Below are 13,557 nucleotides of genomic sequence, written 5' to 3'. Positions count from 1 at the left end.
CAACGACGATAAAGCCTGTTAGAGGAATATGAAAGTAGATAAGTCTCAGGCACAAGAGAACGCATCAAACCGTGACCCATGAAATCATTTACCAGTTGGAAAAAACTTTTGTACTTTCAATATCCTCCTGATATGATAGTGGAAACCCATCTGTGTTTAATACTTTATGAGAGGTAAAACGTTTAGGAGGGAAATCATTACGCGGCAATGGTTGTCACTTTGAACCATTTTGCTGGCACAAATAGATTCTATATGTCAATGACCACATGCCTTCTTTCCTCCTTCCTTCTGAACTCTGTGGTATCTCTCAGTTCAGGCTAGACTAACATTAACTCAAGTTTTTAAAGTAAATAAAGGTGAAAGTTCACTACTTCTATGAAACCATGGTTACCTTTGTCACGGTCACAGTTGTCAGTGAATCACACCACCAGTCACACCACGTGTCCCCAACAACACCGGTATCATACCAGCATGCTCTATTCAGAGGGATCCACCAATAAAACTGCTCCAGAAGTCATCATCATTGTTTAGAACATCGCTGATGATGACCAGGAGCTGATATATGTTTCATTTCAACATTAAAATGTAAGCCGACTACTCATCTGTGGGTTCCATTGTTCTGAATGTTAGATCATCGGTCCACATGTCACCTCTGGAGGCTGTTAATGATTCCTGGGGGGGGGGGGGGTCAGACAAAACCAGTGATGCTCATAAAGAGGAAGTAGGAAACAAGATATTTTGCTAAATAAAAATTTAGAAAAGACTGCAGGTAAAAAAAGAAAGAAAATGATTTTGTTTTTTAAAAGGCAACAAAAATGACTTGACTTTGAATGAAATCCAGTTGCCACCACCTGTTTTCAAAAGGCACATTTTTAGATTAAATGTAGTTTCAATCATTTTCACACTGAAACACTTCAGTACAGTAATTCATATTTTGCTCAACGCAGGACAAAAACATCTCAAGCATATATATTTAATAACACAATAACATTGATACTATGAATAAAACACATTCCATGATAACTCAAACATGCAAGTTAACTGATAAATCCATGTAGTGTATGAAATAAAAAACATGCTTATCTTAATTTATTTTGTATGTTTGTTTGTTTTTTGCTGTACATTTGTTTCATATTTTGATCCAACTCAAACATTTTATGATAAGTTTGGAACTCATATAACAGATAACAGATGAGTGTTAACTTTATACAATTATAGGAGAATTTAGAATATTATCCCTTTCTTTATGTGTAAAGATAATAAAGTCTTGATTATCAATCAGTGATCAAACTGATCCAGCTTTGTTGGTCCAACTTCCAAAGTGATCAATAATTGATGATTGAGGATTGAGGATGATGATTGAGGATTCTGGATTCTTCCAGTCATTCTGTTGATCCCTGCACCTCCAATTAGTTTTTTTTTATAGTCTTTATTAATGGACATATCAAAAAGTTCTTGTTTTTAATGGAATTTTACTGGTGGGTCTTAAATGAGGAAGAGCTTGTTGGATTTTGAGCCAGATGCAGGTTAATGTGAATCCAGTATTGATCGTGGTATTGATAACGGTATCTCTTCATCTTTTTTTTACCAGTTGTTGCCACCTTTTGGTTTCTATGGAAATGTGGTGACTCATGAAGGAAGATGAAAGATCCTCCTTGATGAGAAGAATCCCACTGGAAAAACAGACTCTTCTGGATGAAACAACTCACATTATTTTAAACTATGACAAACATTGACAGAGTTTTGAGAGTTTCATATCAAAAAAACATCTTTATTTGTTACCATAACAACCATAATGTCATCGCTCTTTATTCATACATTTTCCATTTGTTATTCTCAACATGTTCATATCCTCAGTGATTTGCATTTGTGTGCTACAAACAGGATGTTTGTCTCTTTTAAGTTCATTCATCGTAAATCATTGACGTAGCTGCAGCCTGACCAGACAAAAAAGATGCACTAAGATCCATTTTAAACCCTTATCCCGGTGGCCACTTCATCTGTCTTCCTCCTATGACGTGGATGTGCAGGTGGTAAACTGACTGAGCGCCGTGCTTCCCGTCGTTGATCACTGCAGAGAACAGAAACACACTGAATATCGTACGTCAGTCAGTAAATAGCCTGTATTTCCATTCAAATGTCTGCAGGCGTTTATTATCGAGGATCTCACCCACTCTGTAGCCCTCATTTAGAGATTCTTGCCTTGCAACATTTTTGGCAACAACCAGTAAATGTCCTAAGAGCTGCAAAACAAAACATGATGAGTCAACAGTTGTAACAGTTTTCAATGTTCAAAAAGTGTAATCTGAACTTTTTAAGGCAGCCAGATTTGACCTGATCCCTGGTGGCAAAACTACGAAGACTGTAGATTGGAAACACTAATTTCAATCTTTTTCACTGAAACCATTTACCAAATTGTTTTGCTTGGCTATCACTACTGTAATACTAAAAGGTAAAATGTCTGCAGCCGTAAACTTCACTGAAATCCTTGTTGAAACATTGAATGTCAATATAACAACTTTAATGACCTGTGGGAATATAAACGATAGATCGCTGAGCTTACCTCAGCATCAGCGTCTTTGACCTCACTTATTCTTGGGATTGGGACCCTTGGGATCACCAGGAAATGAACAGGGGCTTGTGGGTTGACATCCCTGAATGCCAAACACTGCAAAAACACAATATTGTATGAAATGTGTTATTCAGCCAAAGCCACAATTGTAGATTAAATTAATAAAATCACTACAAGTTATTTTAATACCATGCACACAGGCTCAGTATTGAATGTGGAAAAAAACTATGTGGCAAAGCATGGGCCTGTTTTGAAGAGGCTGTTTATTTACCTTATCATCTTCGTAAATAATATCCGCAGGGATGGTCTTGTCGAGGATTTTGGAGAAGATGGTTGGAGCTGGGGAACCATACTTTTTGGCCGCCTCCTCTGCCAGCCTCACCTCATCATCTCTGGTACACAGAGGTCTCTGGAGGTCAGGGGACACAACACAACAATTATTAACAGAAATCTGTTGCGAGCCTGAACGCAACACGCACCCAAAGCACTAAGGTGGAATGGACCCAACCTGTGGTGGCAGGACACTGCTGTCTGAATGTTCTGCTGCAGTGGAAGTAAACACAACGTTTACAAGAATGACAAGAAGACAGCTTTTCAGAGTAACTACCTCGGCTCGACAGGGTCGGTGCAAACAGCAGAGACCAGCTGTTCTGGTCCAGACGAACTGTGTCCGGACGATCTGACGTAAATACATCGTCCGTCGAGGAGCTGCAGGTCGGCCGGATGTCAATACAGTCCGTCTGTTCACTGGTCAGCTACTACTGTAACGTTCAGGTCCGGTGGGGATTTTTTAAACTTGTCCTGACTTGTCAAGACGTCTTCGACATTAACATCAAACTAAAGAAAAAATAAGTGAGAGATCGTTAAGAATGTATTCTGTTGCTTATTAAGTGAAAACGGAAACTACGAAGGTGTGGTCTGTTTGACAATACTTATGCAATACCTATGTTTTTATGCAAAAATGCGGTTCAAATTCTAGACTCACATATAACGTAATTTACCAGAGCAAAAATGGTGCTGCGCTTCGTGAAACAGCACTCTGTGGCTCTTACTCGACAAATTTGTAAATTACAACGATCGCCTCTGTTATCTACGTATTATATCAGTGAGAAAGGTAGAAATTTACTACATTATGCGTGGCAGTAAAGTGCACGTCTTAATGCCAAGAAAGCTTTATTCAAGAGCCCCAACGTTCTGAAGTGTTAACAAAAGATTAGTTGCGTCAGAAACTCCTCCGATGTTTGCCACGCCAAAAAAAAAAAAAGATTTATTAATTGCACTTTTTTTTCAGTTGACACATATTCTTAAATATTTAGGCAGAAACACACTTAAAGAAAGAATTTCCCGGTGACTTTTCGTGCAGTAGGGGGCGCTGTTAACGGAGCGCGTTAGTTACGTGTCAAGAAAACGGAAGTGGAATTCACACGAGAATCATGGCGGCCCGCAGCAGACTGCCCTTGCTGTTCCATCTAAAGCTGGTCCACACCGAGGCTGCGGCCAAGAAGCCTGCGTATCCCCCTATCGTTCATTCTCTTACGGCTAAAAGTAAAGCTGCAAAGGCGCGACAGCTGGAGGAATGGGTGAAAAAAACAATCGCGTCTCCCGTGGAAGAGAAGCTCGCCACCATCACTCGGATGCAGCGAATGAAATTCGTGGTTTACCCTCAGACTTTCGCACGGAATGCTGACAGATGGTACCAACACTTTACCAAGACAGCATATGTTTCGGGCCTCCCTGAGAAGTTTTCTCTGGGTCAGGAGAAGAGCACCGAGGAGAAGAGCACCGAGGAGGGCAGCTCTCCCCCAGCAGCGACCCAAGCCACTTTACCGGGGATTGACCGTGATGCGTTCGAAGACATCCGTTCTGTGGTGACTCGAGCGATTTTATCCGTGCATTGGCATACAAAGAAGCCAAGAACCTTCGTGTACAGAGACCAGGAGCAGATGGTTGCACCTTTTCTGAGAAACCTGGTGACTGGACTCACCTTCAGTCTGGCCAAGTACAACCCACTGCTCCTCCAGGCCAGCGTGGGTAAGGATTCCTCACCTGGTTCCAGACAGATTGTTGAAAATGTAGCTCCTGTCATAGAACTAAGCAATGGAAACCACGTGTTTTACCTCTCAAAGGGTCTCTGTGATCTTATTCCTGTTGTTTGGAGAACATTTTGCATTTTCAGTATTTTGGCCATCAATTATTAACTATGTGAATATTATGACAGTGGAGCTATTTAATGACCATACTTTTACGTATGTTAAACTGTCTTCTTGTAGAATAAGTGTTTACAAAATACGTATTCATTCATCTTGAAGACAAAATAAATCAATAATTTAACAGTAATATTTTAAGCAAGACACTAGAATTTGGTATCAACAAATCCTGGAGTTAGAACGCCACAATCACTTTCAGAAAACTATTAAGAGTTTGTTTTTTTCACATTATCACTGAGGAATAAAAACATTTTCTTGCACTAACAAATTTTTGATCAACAAAAAAACTTTAGAAACTTCAATTTTAATTTTAACACAAGCAGAAGAGTAGTTTACACACATTGTATTTTAGAAAGTTTAATAGGTCACTGTCCAGACATCAAAGAGTTTTGAGGTTCAATCCTGGGATTAATTCTATGGAGCCAAACTCCCACCAGCTTCAGGTTGAACTGATGGATCAGATCTCTGACCAAGATGGTGAGTGTTCTGGAGAACTGTCTTTTTGACCACATATTGCTTGTTTGTTTTGCCAGATCTTAATCCCCAGGTTAACTTTTATTGGTGGAGAGGACAGAGAATCATCCCAAAGGGCCACCGGAAGGGGCGAGTTGAGGCGCACAAATTTCAAATTGATGACCACCCTCACAGTCAGATAAGGATAACGCAACAGCTGCCAGAGGTAGGAACCAAGAGCAAAATGATCTCACAAGGAAGGATGTCCATTATTTAAACAGACTTGTACTTAAAGATGCTATTAAAGAAACTGCAACCTTTAAAACTTGACACACATTTTACATCAGAGACTGAAAATATATTAAATTCAATGCAAGACAGGCATGTGAGTTCTGTTTTCATCTGTATTTCTCCTAGTTTACTTCTATGGAGGCCTCCTACGCAGCTGAAGTTCCAGAGGTGACAGTAGCTCCCAACCTGATGCCTCTGTTCAGGAGACAGTATGAAAACCACGTATTTACAGGTAAACTACAAGGAGCCAGTCTCACCCACTGTTCAGCTTCTGATTACCGAGAAGCGTCTCTCTGCTTTTCTCTTACTCCCCAAGTCAACATTCGTTTCCTCACAGAATCTGGGAGCTGCTATGTTTGGAGCTGTGTCCTTCTGTTTTTTGTTGTTGTTGGGTTTTTAGAAAAAAAATTTCTACCAAGTCCTGCATTCCTCGCTTTCCTTTTACTCTGCCTTTTCTTGTTTTTCCTATTTCCACCTTTTCTCTCCAAATTTCTCTCTTTTCCCTTCCTTCATTCATCCCAGTCACATCTTCCACTGTTATCCTTTCCTTGTCGCGTATGTTGAATGTTTCTGGTTCCGTCAGCTGTTCAGTTACCTCTTACTGCCCCCAGGAGGCGTCATTCTACAACAATCAGTCAGGATTATTCCCCCATTGAGGGATGGGGGTACACTAATCACATGTTACTCGCAGCTAATGTGTTCCAGGACCACCAACAAAAAACAAAATTCCCCGAAATAGCTACAAACTATTTATTTTATTTTTTACGGTTTTCTTCTTTTTCTTTCGGCTTTTCCCTTCAGGAGTCGCCACAGCGAATCAGTTGCCTCCGTCTAACCCTGTCTTCTGCATCCTCTTCTCTCACACCAACTACCTTCATGTCTTCCCTCATTACATCCATAAACCTCCTCTTTGGTCTTCCTCTAGGCCTCCTGCCTGGCAGTTCAAAACTCAGCATCCTTCTACCAATATATTCACTATCTCTCCTCTGGACATGTCCAAACCATCTCAGTCTGGCCTCTCTGACTTTATCTCCAAAACCTCTAACATGTGCTGTCCCTCTGATGTACTCATACCTGATCCTATCCTTCCTGGTCACTCCCAGAGAGAACCTCAGCATCTTCATCTCTGCTACCTCCAGCTCTGTCTCCCGTCTTTTCCTCAGTGACACTGTCTCTAGACCAAACAACATCGCTGGTCTCACCACAGTTTTGTACACCTTTCCTTTCCTTTTTAGCTGAAACTCTTCTATCACACATCACACCTGACACTTTCCTCCACCCGTTCCATCCTGCCTGTACACGCTTCTTCACCTCTTTTCCACACTCTCCATTGCTCTGGACTGTTGACCCGAAGTACTTAAAATCCTCCACCTTCTTGATCTCTTCTCCCTGTAACCTCACTCTTCCACTTGGGTCCCTCTCATTCACACACATGTACTCTGTCTTACTGCGGCTAACCTTCATTCCTCTCCTTTCCAGGACAAACCTCCACCTCTCTAGCTTCTCCTCCACCTGTTCCCTGCTCTCACTGCAGATCGCAATGTCATCTGCAAACATCATAGTCCATGGAGATTCCTGTCTGGCCTCGTCTGTCAGCCTGTCCATCACCATAGCGAACAAGAAGGGGCTCAAAGCTGATCCCTGATGCAGTCCCACCTCCACCTTGAACTCCTCTGTCACACCCACAGCACACCTCACCACTGTCTTACAGTCCTCATACATGTCCTGCACCGCTGTAACATACTTCTCTGACACTCCAGACTTCCTCATACAATACCACAGTTCCTCTCTGGGCACCCTGTCATAAGCTTTCTCCAGATCTACAAAAACACAATGCAGCTCCCTCTGGCCTTCTCTGTACTTCTCTGTCAGCATCCTCAAAGCAAATACTGCATCTGTAGTACTCTTTTTTTGGCATGAAACCATGCTGCTGCTCACAAATGTTCACTTCTTCCCTTAGTCTAGCCTTCAACTACTCTTCAACTACAACTTCGTTGTATGGCTCATCAGCTTTATTCCTCTGTAGTTGCCACAACTCTGCACATCTCTCTTGTTCTTAAAAATGGGCACCAGCACACTTCTCCTCCATTCCTCAGGCATCTTCTCACTATTGAAGATCCTGTTGAACAACCCAGTCCGAAACTCTACTGCCACCTCTCCTAGACACTTCCAAACCTCTTCAGGTATATTATCAGGGCCGACTGCCTTTCCGCTCTTCATCCACTTCAATGCCCTCCTCACTTCATCTTGACTAATTTTTGCTAATTCCTGGTTCACAACAGTCACCTCTTCTAGTCTTTGTTCTCTCTCATTTTCCACGTTCATCAACTCTTGAAAGTACTCTTTCCATCTTCCCATCACACTACTGGCACCTGTTAATAGACTTTCCACCGTCACTCTGCAGGTGAACAGCACCGATGGCGGTCGTTATTAACCCAGGCCTTGACCGATCCGGTATGGAAGTCATAGATTGGATTTGCATGTTTGATTTGGCAAAAGTTTTATGTCAGATGCCCATCCTGACACAACCCTCTGTATTTATCCGGGCTTAGGACTGGCAAAATAAGACACTGGCTTGTGCCCTCTTGCGGCTACATCTGCCAATATTTTCCTTTATTAATCCATGAATTGTTTGGTCAGTAAGACAAAAATATTGAAATGCCATACATATCAAACCATCAAATATTTGTTGCAGCTTCCTGATTTTTCTTGCGAACACAATCCATGCTTTCTTACAATAAAAACTCTGTTCATCATGTCATCTGTTTAACCTTTTCCTCTTGGCCTTATTAAAGGATCCAAGCTGCCTGACCCAGCATGTTTCGGTCACACCCAGTTCCACCTGGTGCCCGACCGTTACCGTAGAGACCGGATGGCTAAGATGCAGCAACTTGATCAGGTGGAAGTGTTCCTCAGAGCCAATGCACTCACCAGCCTGTTTGCCTGGACTGGAGCTCAGGCCATGTACCAGGGTGAGTCTGACGGTAGCAAGCGTCTCCTGTTGACCAACACAAACACAACATATCCAGTGTCTCGTTCAGGCCATGTGAGAGTCAAAAACTTACTTTATTCTTCTTTGCTTAAATTTGGGTCATAATATTCAGTAAGCTGTTTTTAAATGAAACCCGGGAAGCACCGGCGCTTTGCTAGCTCTCAGGAACAGCATTCCTGCCAGGTTCTTCTTTGCTACTAGAGAGATTAATCTGGCTGTTAAAGCATCAAAGCATCCGCTTTCATGTATGTGTGTAATGATTCATAATTTAAAGACTGGACAGACTGCTGTGTCAACTGTTTGATGTTAGTTTTATAGCAAACAAATGAAAAATATCACTGTGAAATGTGACGTTTCATGTATGAATTTGGTTGATAACGTGTTGTAATGAGACAGATGTTGTTGATTCTGGGGACGGGAATGTTAGAAGCCAAATTATTTAGAAGCCACAATTATTAAAGTATCTATCTATCTATCTATCTATCTATCTATCTATCTATCTATCTATCTATCTATCTATCTATCTATCTATCTATCTATCTATCTATCTATCTATCTATCTATCTATCTATCTATCTATCTATCTATCTATCTATCTATCTATCTATCTATCTATCTATCTATCTATCTATCTCGCTCTCTCCCTCTCTCTAAATGGCTTCTACCAGTCAACCCTTCCTTTTCTTTTTCGGATGTTGTTGATGTTGCAAAAGTGAAAGTCTGCTGTAATAACATGTCCGGAATACGTAAACTAAAATGAATGAATGAATAAATGTCCAGTTCCAGTCGACATTTCTTCTGACTGAACATTAACTAGTTAACACTATTGTCTCCGTCACGTGACTGCACTCGTGTGTGAGTGACGTTGGTGTGAAAACATTGACGTGTGAACATGCTTTACAGTAGATGAATGCAGCAGCGCCACTGTGTTCTCTATAATAGAGTCTTCTTGGTCATTATTGTCTATTTACTGGTGGCAACAATCATTGATAAATGATGTGCTTTAAAAAAGTTTTCAGTGACAACGGCCATATGTTCAAAATATCAGCCAATGTCCTCTTTTACAAGAATTTTACAATATTTAAGTTTGCAGAGACATGTCAACACTCGGTCCAAATTTAGTAATGACGACGCTTGGCGTTTAAATAGAAGGCATATCTGATGTTTACATTTCCCTCTGGCTTCTCGTAGGTTTTTGGAACTATGAAGACGTTACCAGACCTTTCGTGTCCCAGGCCGTGATCACAGACGGCAAATTCTTTAACTTCTTCTGCTACCAGCTCAACACATTGGCCCTCTCCGTGGAAACGGATGCAGACAACCCCAGAAAAAACGTCCTGTGGGGAAACGAGACCCTGAAACTGTACGACAGGGTTGAGGATGGAGTAGTGGTGGGTCTGAACGATGATGTCATCAGACTTTTGGTTCAATTCCTCATTAATCAGCCATAAAAATCTTCTGGTTTTTGGACTTTGTCTTTTCAAAATAAAATCATGACGAGTTCTTTGAGCTCTTCAGGACATTGAAGGATGCAAGAAACCAAGACAAGAGATTCAAGGAGCCTGACGGCCGACACGACGGTTTTGTTACCTTGTAAAATATTATATGATCAAAACCTTAAATATATCTATGCTGTCTTGAAAGAGTTTGAAACCTGAAGTGGACTAGTAATGCAAATTAAACCGTACTTGTCAAGTTGATGAACTTGTGCTTCTGTCAGTTCTTACTGCTACAATTTGAGCATTTTAAGACTCTTGTAAGCTTTTCTTTGAAGTTCAATCGCCAACAACCCCTCAGATTTGAGATGTGTTCAACTGTGACCACTGATGACTGAGGCAATGAGCTGTTTCCATTCTCTGTCATTTTATATGTTTATACAGTATATACTGTATACCTGTATATATATATTTTTTATATTACATCTGTAGTCCTACATTGTACTGATAATTTTGACTTCACTACATTCATTTGACAGCCTTGAAGAGATCAATGGTTATTTTACAGATTACAGATGTACTTCATACTATAAATACATGTAAATTTATTAGTCACACACTGTCCAGAGGGTGCCTACATTGGAATCTGATACTACATAAAATACTAATGCAATCAAATTAATTTTATCGCTAAACCAAAGCCCTACCCCTACTCTTTGTTGTATAGGAAAAAACATTTTTGTTTTAAATAATGAATATTGTAGTTCAGAGGTTTGCATTGGAATTTAAAGGGTTAAAATTATGAAAATCATTTAATGTTTGGTTGTTTGGAGCAGATCTTGAGTTGTTCAACGTGATTTTTGAAAAAAGCAGAAAAAATAATGGATTTGTGATGATTTTATAGCAGTTTTTTGTGCGTGTTCATTTTTTCATATAAAGTGTAAAAGAGCCTGGATTCAAAAAAATATTGAAAAGAAAATTTATTGCAAAAATTCATGCCACAAGCGGTAACACATTCAATTGATCAGCAAAAAAATAAAATAAAAAAAAAATCACAAAGATTTACAAAAATACCTGAGGAGGGTAAAAGACTTGATATCATATAATATTCTTGCCACACTCGTGTTTCATGCGTGTTTTTGAGATCTGTGGCCTGGAAACGTGAGCGACTGGGTGGATTATCCATTGATGTGTGGAAGCAAAAAATGAGTTAACGGAGCGTTGGGACTGGACGGACGAGCTCAGGGTACATTATGTGTTAGGCAGGACTATTAGACAATTAAAATCCACGTTGTAGTGACGTAACAGCGCCATCTAAAGGTCACCTCCAGCTGGTGCTGTTTGAGTCGTTCAGGGTAATCACGGTATTCGTAACGTTTAACAATTATAACACATTTACCATTTCATAACATATTAATGAACACAAGAAAGGCCAATAAGTTGGTATATTTTTGTTTCAGTTTGTGCTTTGCTTACAAATAACTGCATTTATCACGACTAATACTTCTATCAGGGTCCAGACGGGCAACAATCCCCGTAAGGATCTGTATTATGATTAACACCTGTTTGTTGATATTGTTGTAATAACTGAGGTTTTGATCCAAATTCTTACACCACATTTACTGCAGCTCGTCTTTGAGTAGTCCGATTTCAAAATGTACTATGAACGAAGATATTTCTTTCAACTTTCAATGAATACGGAGAGTTTTCACAGTTCCCTGACGCGAGAGCGGTACTTGAACGCAGCACTGTCGGCTGTTGTTTCCGCGTGTCTGTCCGTTACGTTGACAGAAGGTCTGCAGCGAGCTACGAGTCAAAATGCCCGTGGATCTGAGCAAGTGGAACGGGGATCTTGCTCTGCAAGACGTTGCAGAGAAGCCAGCCCAAGCTCTGAATGTTAAATACGGATCGCTGGAAATAGATCAGCTCGGGAAAGTCCTCACACCAACACAGGTTAGCTGACTGTTGGCTAGTCAAGATAGCGACTCAGCTAATGTTAGCGCGTTTATCACGTTGTATCAAAGAGCTAAATTGCTAGCGCCACCGTGGTAAATGCTATTAAAACAAAATTGTTGAATAAATCACATGGTTTTAACTTTTTTGGAAGTGTTATACAACATGTTTTTGATTACGTAATCCATTCAGCATTCCTGCTGCGGTTATAAATTATGTACAGCACGCTTAAATGTTTAAAACGACAATGAATGTAGCTCTGACATCCATCCGGGTTCCCCTGCAGGTGCAGAACGAGCCCACCTGCATCGCGTGGGAAAGCTGCGACCCCACGAAGCTGTACACTCTGGTCCTGACCGACCCAGACGCCCCCAGCAGGAAAGAGCCGACGTTCAGGTGAGAAGGTTTTAAAAATGGTGTTATATGTTTTAAGCTTAAAGCTTAAGCTTTAAAGTTTTAAGTCACATGGTAGGGCATTATTTATTGTGTTCTACAAATATAAAACCAATAATAATCGGTTTGCCTTCTGTTGAAGGGAGTGGCACCACTTTTTGGTGGTCAACATGAAAGGGAACGACGTGTCTTCTGGCTGCCGCATGTCAGACTATGTGGGCTCCGGTCCTCCAAAGGGCACAGGTGAGACGGCAGCTCAGGTTTGACTTGGTTAGCTTTTTGTTTGCCCAAAGTAGATGGATTTGTCAGTAAAGACAATCGATGTTCATTCACTAAACAAATAGAGTTCATGCAATCTTGGAGTCTTTAAGTTCTAGACTTGATGAAATCCTCATTTGGATCCAGAAGGAAACTGAAGAATAGACATCCATATGAAGAGACATAGACATATGACGCTGCCATTAAACAAACCAATGAACTCCCATTTGTCCATCAGACTATTTTTGGACAACATGTTTGAAGACTTTGCCACTGCTCTTCAATTATAGGATTTTCAGTCAGCTCTGTCTTCATCTCCTCAGGACTCCACAGGTATGTGTGGCTGGTGTTCGAGCAGCCAGGACCCCTTAAATGCAGTGAGCCGGTCCTCACCAACCGCTCCGGAGAAAACCGTGGCAAATTCAAGATCCAGAGCTTCAGTGAGAAATACAAGCTGGGAAATCCAGTGGCAGGAACCTGCTACCAGGCCGAGTGGGACGATTATGTCCCCAAATTGTACCAACAGCTGGCTGGAAAATAAGTAGATGCCTTGACTCAAGAAGATCAGCAGTTCAAGTTCCTAAGGAGACTATTTGCCTGGAGGAAACCAAACAAATCTAACCACAAATTTAATGTGCCTATTAAATTATCCCCCCAACTCCACTATTGCCTAAAGATGCTGCAACATAAATGACCATTCCTGCACTATTCTGCAATTAAATCTGTTAAACGCTGTTTGCAGAGATGTTTGATCTCATGGTGGCGGCCATGCAAAACATGACGTCAAAATGTTTCTAGTCTGTTAATTCACCCAGGTTTCATCTGTTTGGTCAAATAAAGTAAGACACCGAAAACTATGTTTTACTATATATACTTTATTATAACTTCCACAGAAGATTTAAGGTTAATAAAGACTGCAGACAGGTATTTGCCATGAACTTTGTTCACCATTCTCCTGCCCACAACTGGGTCTGAGCTTTGTACTATGAACTCAGCTGGCTT

General features: G+C 40.8%; 3 protein-coding genes across 4 annotated transcripts; 2 read left to right on the top strand and 1 right to left on the bottom strand.

Annotated features, from left to right (window-relative positions):
- Nucleotides 1-1,751: 1,751 nt before the first annotated feature.
- hint2 (histidine triad nucleotide binding protein 2) lies at nucleotides 1,752-3,402 on the bottom strand. Of its 2 annotated transcripts, none has more exons than XM_068311886.1 (5): nucleotides 3,081-3,402; nucleotides 2,844-2,981; nucleotides 2,564-2,668; nucleotides 2,171-2,243; nucleotides 1,752-2,071 (listed from the first exon to the last, which is right to left on the bottom strand). In XM_068311886.1, the coding sequence occupies exons 1-5, from the start codon at nucleotides 3,264-3,266 to the stop codon at nucleotides 1,980-1,982; spliced, it is 594 nt and encodes a 197-aa protein (XP_068167987.1). In that variant the 5' UTR covers nucleotides 3,267-3,402; the 3' UTR covers nucleotides 1,752-1,979. The 2 variants fall into 2 exon arrangements, with proteins under 2 accessions (XP_068167987.1, XP_068167988.1); XM_068311887.1 differs by having other exon boundaries at nucleotides 3,180-3,402.
- Nucleotides 3,403-3,863: 461 nt separating this feature from the next.
- On the top strand, nucleotides 3,864-10,798 carry mrps30 (mitochondrial ribosomal protein S30). Its single transcript, XM_068310443.1, has 5 exons — nucleotides 3,864-4,603; nucleotides 5,313-5,458; nucleotides 5,650-5,755; nucleotides 8,319-8,495; nucleotides 9,707-10,798. Exons 1-5 carry the CDS (start codon nucleotides 4,006-4,008, stop codon nucleotides 9,964-9,966), a joined length of 1,287 nt encoding a protein of 428 aa, XP_068166544.1. The 5' UTR covers nucleotides 3,864-4,005; the 3' UTR covers nucleotides 9,967-10,798.
- A 902-nt stretch (nucleotides 10,799-11,700) lies between these two features.
- pebp1 (phosphatidylethanolamine binding protein 1) lies at nucleotides 11,701-13,412 on the top strand. The gene is made up of 4 exons (XM_068310118.1): nucleotides 11,701-11,904; nucleotides 12,191-12,300; nucleotides 12,440-12,540; nucleotides 12,879-13,412. The coding sequence occupies exons 1-4, from the start codon at nucleotides 11,770-11,772 to the stop codon at nucleotides 13,094-13,096; spliced, it is 564 nt and encodes a 187-aa protein (XP_068166219.1). The 5' UTR covers nucleotides 11,701-11,769; the 3' UTR covers nucleotides 13,097-13,412.
- Nucleotides 13,413-13,557: the final 145 nt, after the last annotated feature.

The sequence above is a fragment of the Antennarius striatus genome, chromosome 3, assembly GCF_040054535.1.
Source record: "Antennarius striatus isolate MH-2024 chromosome 3, ASM4005453v1, whole genome shotgun sequence".
Taxonomy (NCBI): Eukaryota; Metazoa; Chordata; class Actinopteri; order Lophiiformes; family Antennariidae; genus Antennarius; species Antennarius striatus.
Note: the sequence above shows the minus strand (reverse complement) of the source record. Positions and strands in the feature narration are given on the sequence as shown.

Bases quoted from the DNA above. Each gene is read 5' to 3' on its own strand.
- hint2 (XM_068311886.1), bottom strand. From the start codon at position 3,266: ATGTATTTACGTCAGATCGTCCGGACACAGTTCGTCTGGACCAGAACA. The intron at 2,982-3,080 runs GTTGGGTCCATT...CCTGACCTCCAG, and splicing joins GCAGTGTCCTGCCACCACAG to AGACCTCTGTGTACCAGAGA. The intron at 2,072-2,170 runs GTGAGATCCTCG...TGTTCTCTGCAG, and splicing joins AAATGAGGGCTACAGAGTGG to TGATCAACGACGGGAAGCAC.
- mrps30 (XM_068310443.1), top strand. From the start codon at position 4,006: ATGGCGGCCCGCAGCAGACTGCCCTTGCTGTTCCATCTAAAGCTGGTC. The intron at 5,459-5,649 runs GTAGGAACCAAG...TATTTCTCCTAG, and splicing joins TAACGCAACAGCTGCCAGAG to TTTACTTCTATGGAGGCCTC. The intron at 5,756-8,318 runs GTAAACTACAAG...GCCTTATTAAAG, and splicing joins TGAAAACCACGTATTTACAG to GATCCAAGCTGCCTGACCCA.
- pebp1 (XM_068310118.1), top strand. From the start codon at position 11,770: ATGCCCGTGGATCTGAGCAAGTGGAACGGGGATCTTGCTCTGCAAGAC. The intron at 11,905-12,190 runs GTTAGCTGACTG...GTTCCCCTGCAG, and splicing joins AAGTCCTCACACCAACACAG to GTGCAGAACGAGCCCACCTG. The intron at 12,301-12,439 runs GTGAGAAGGTTT...CTTCTGTTGAAG, and splicing joins AGGAAAGAGCCGACGTTCAG to GGAGTGGCACCACTTTTTGG.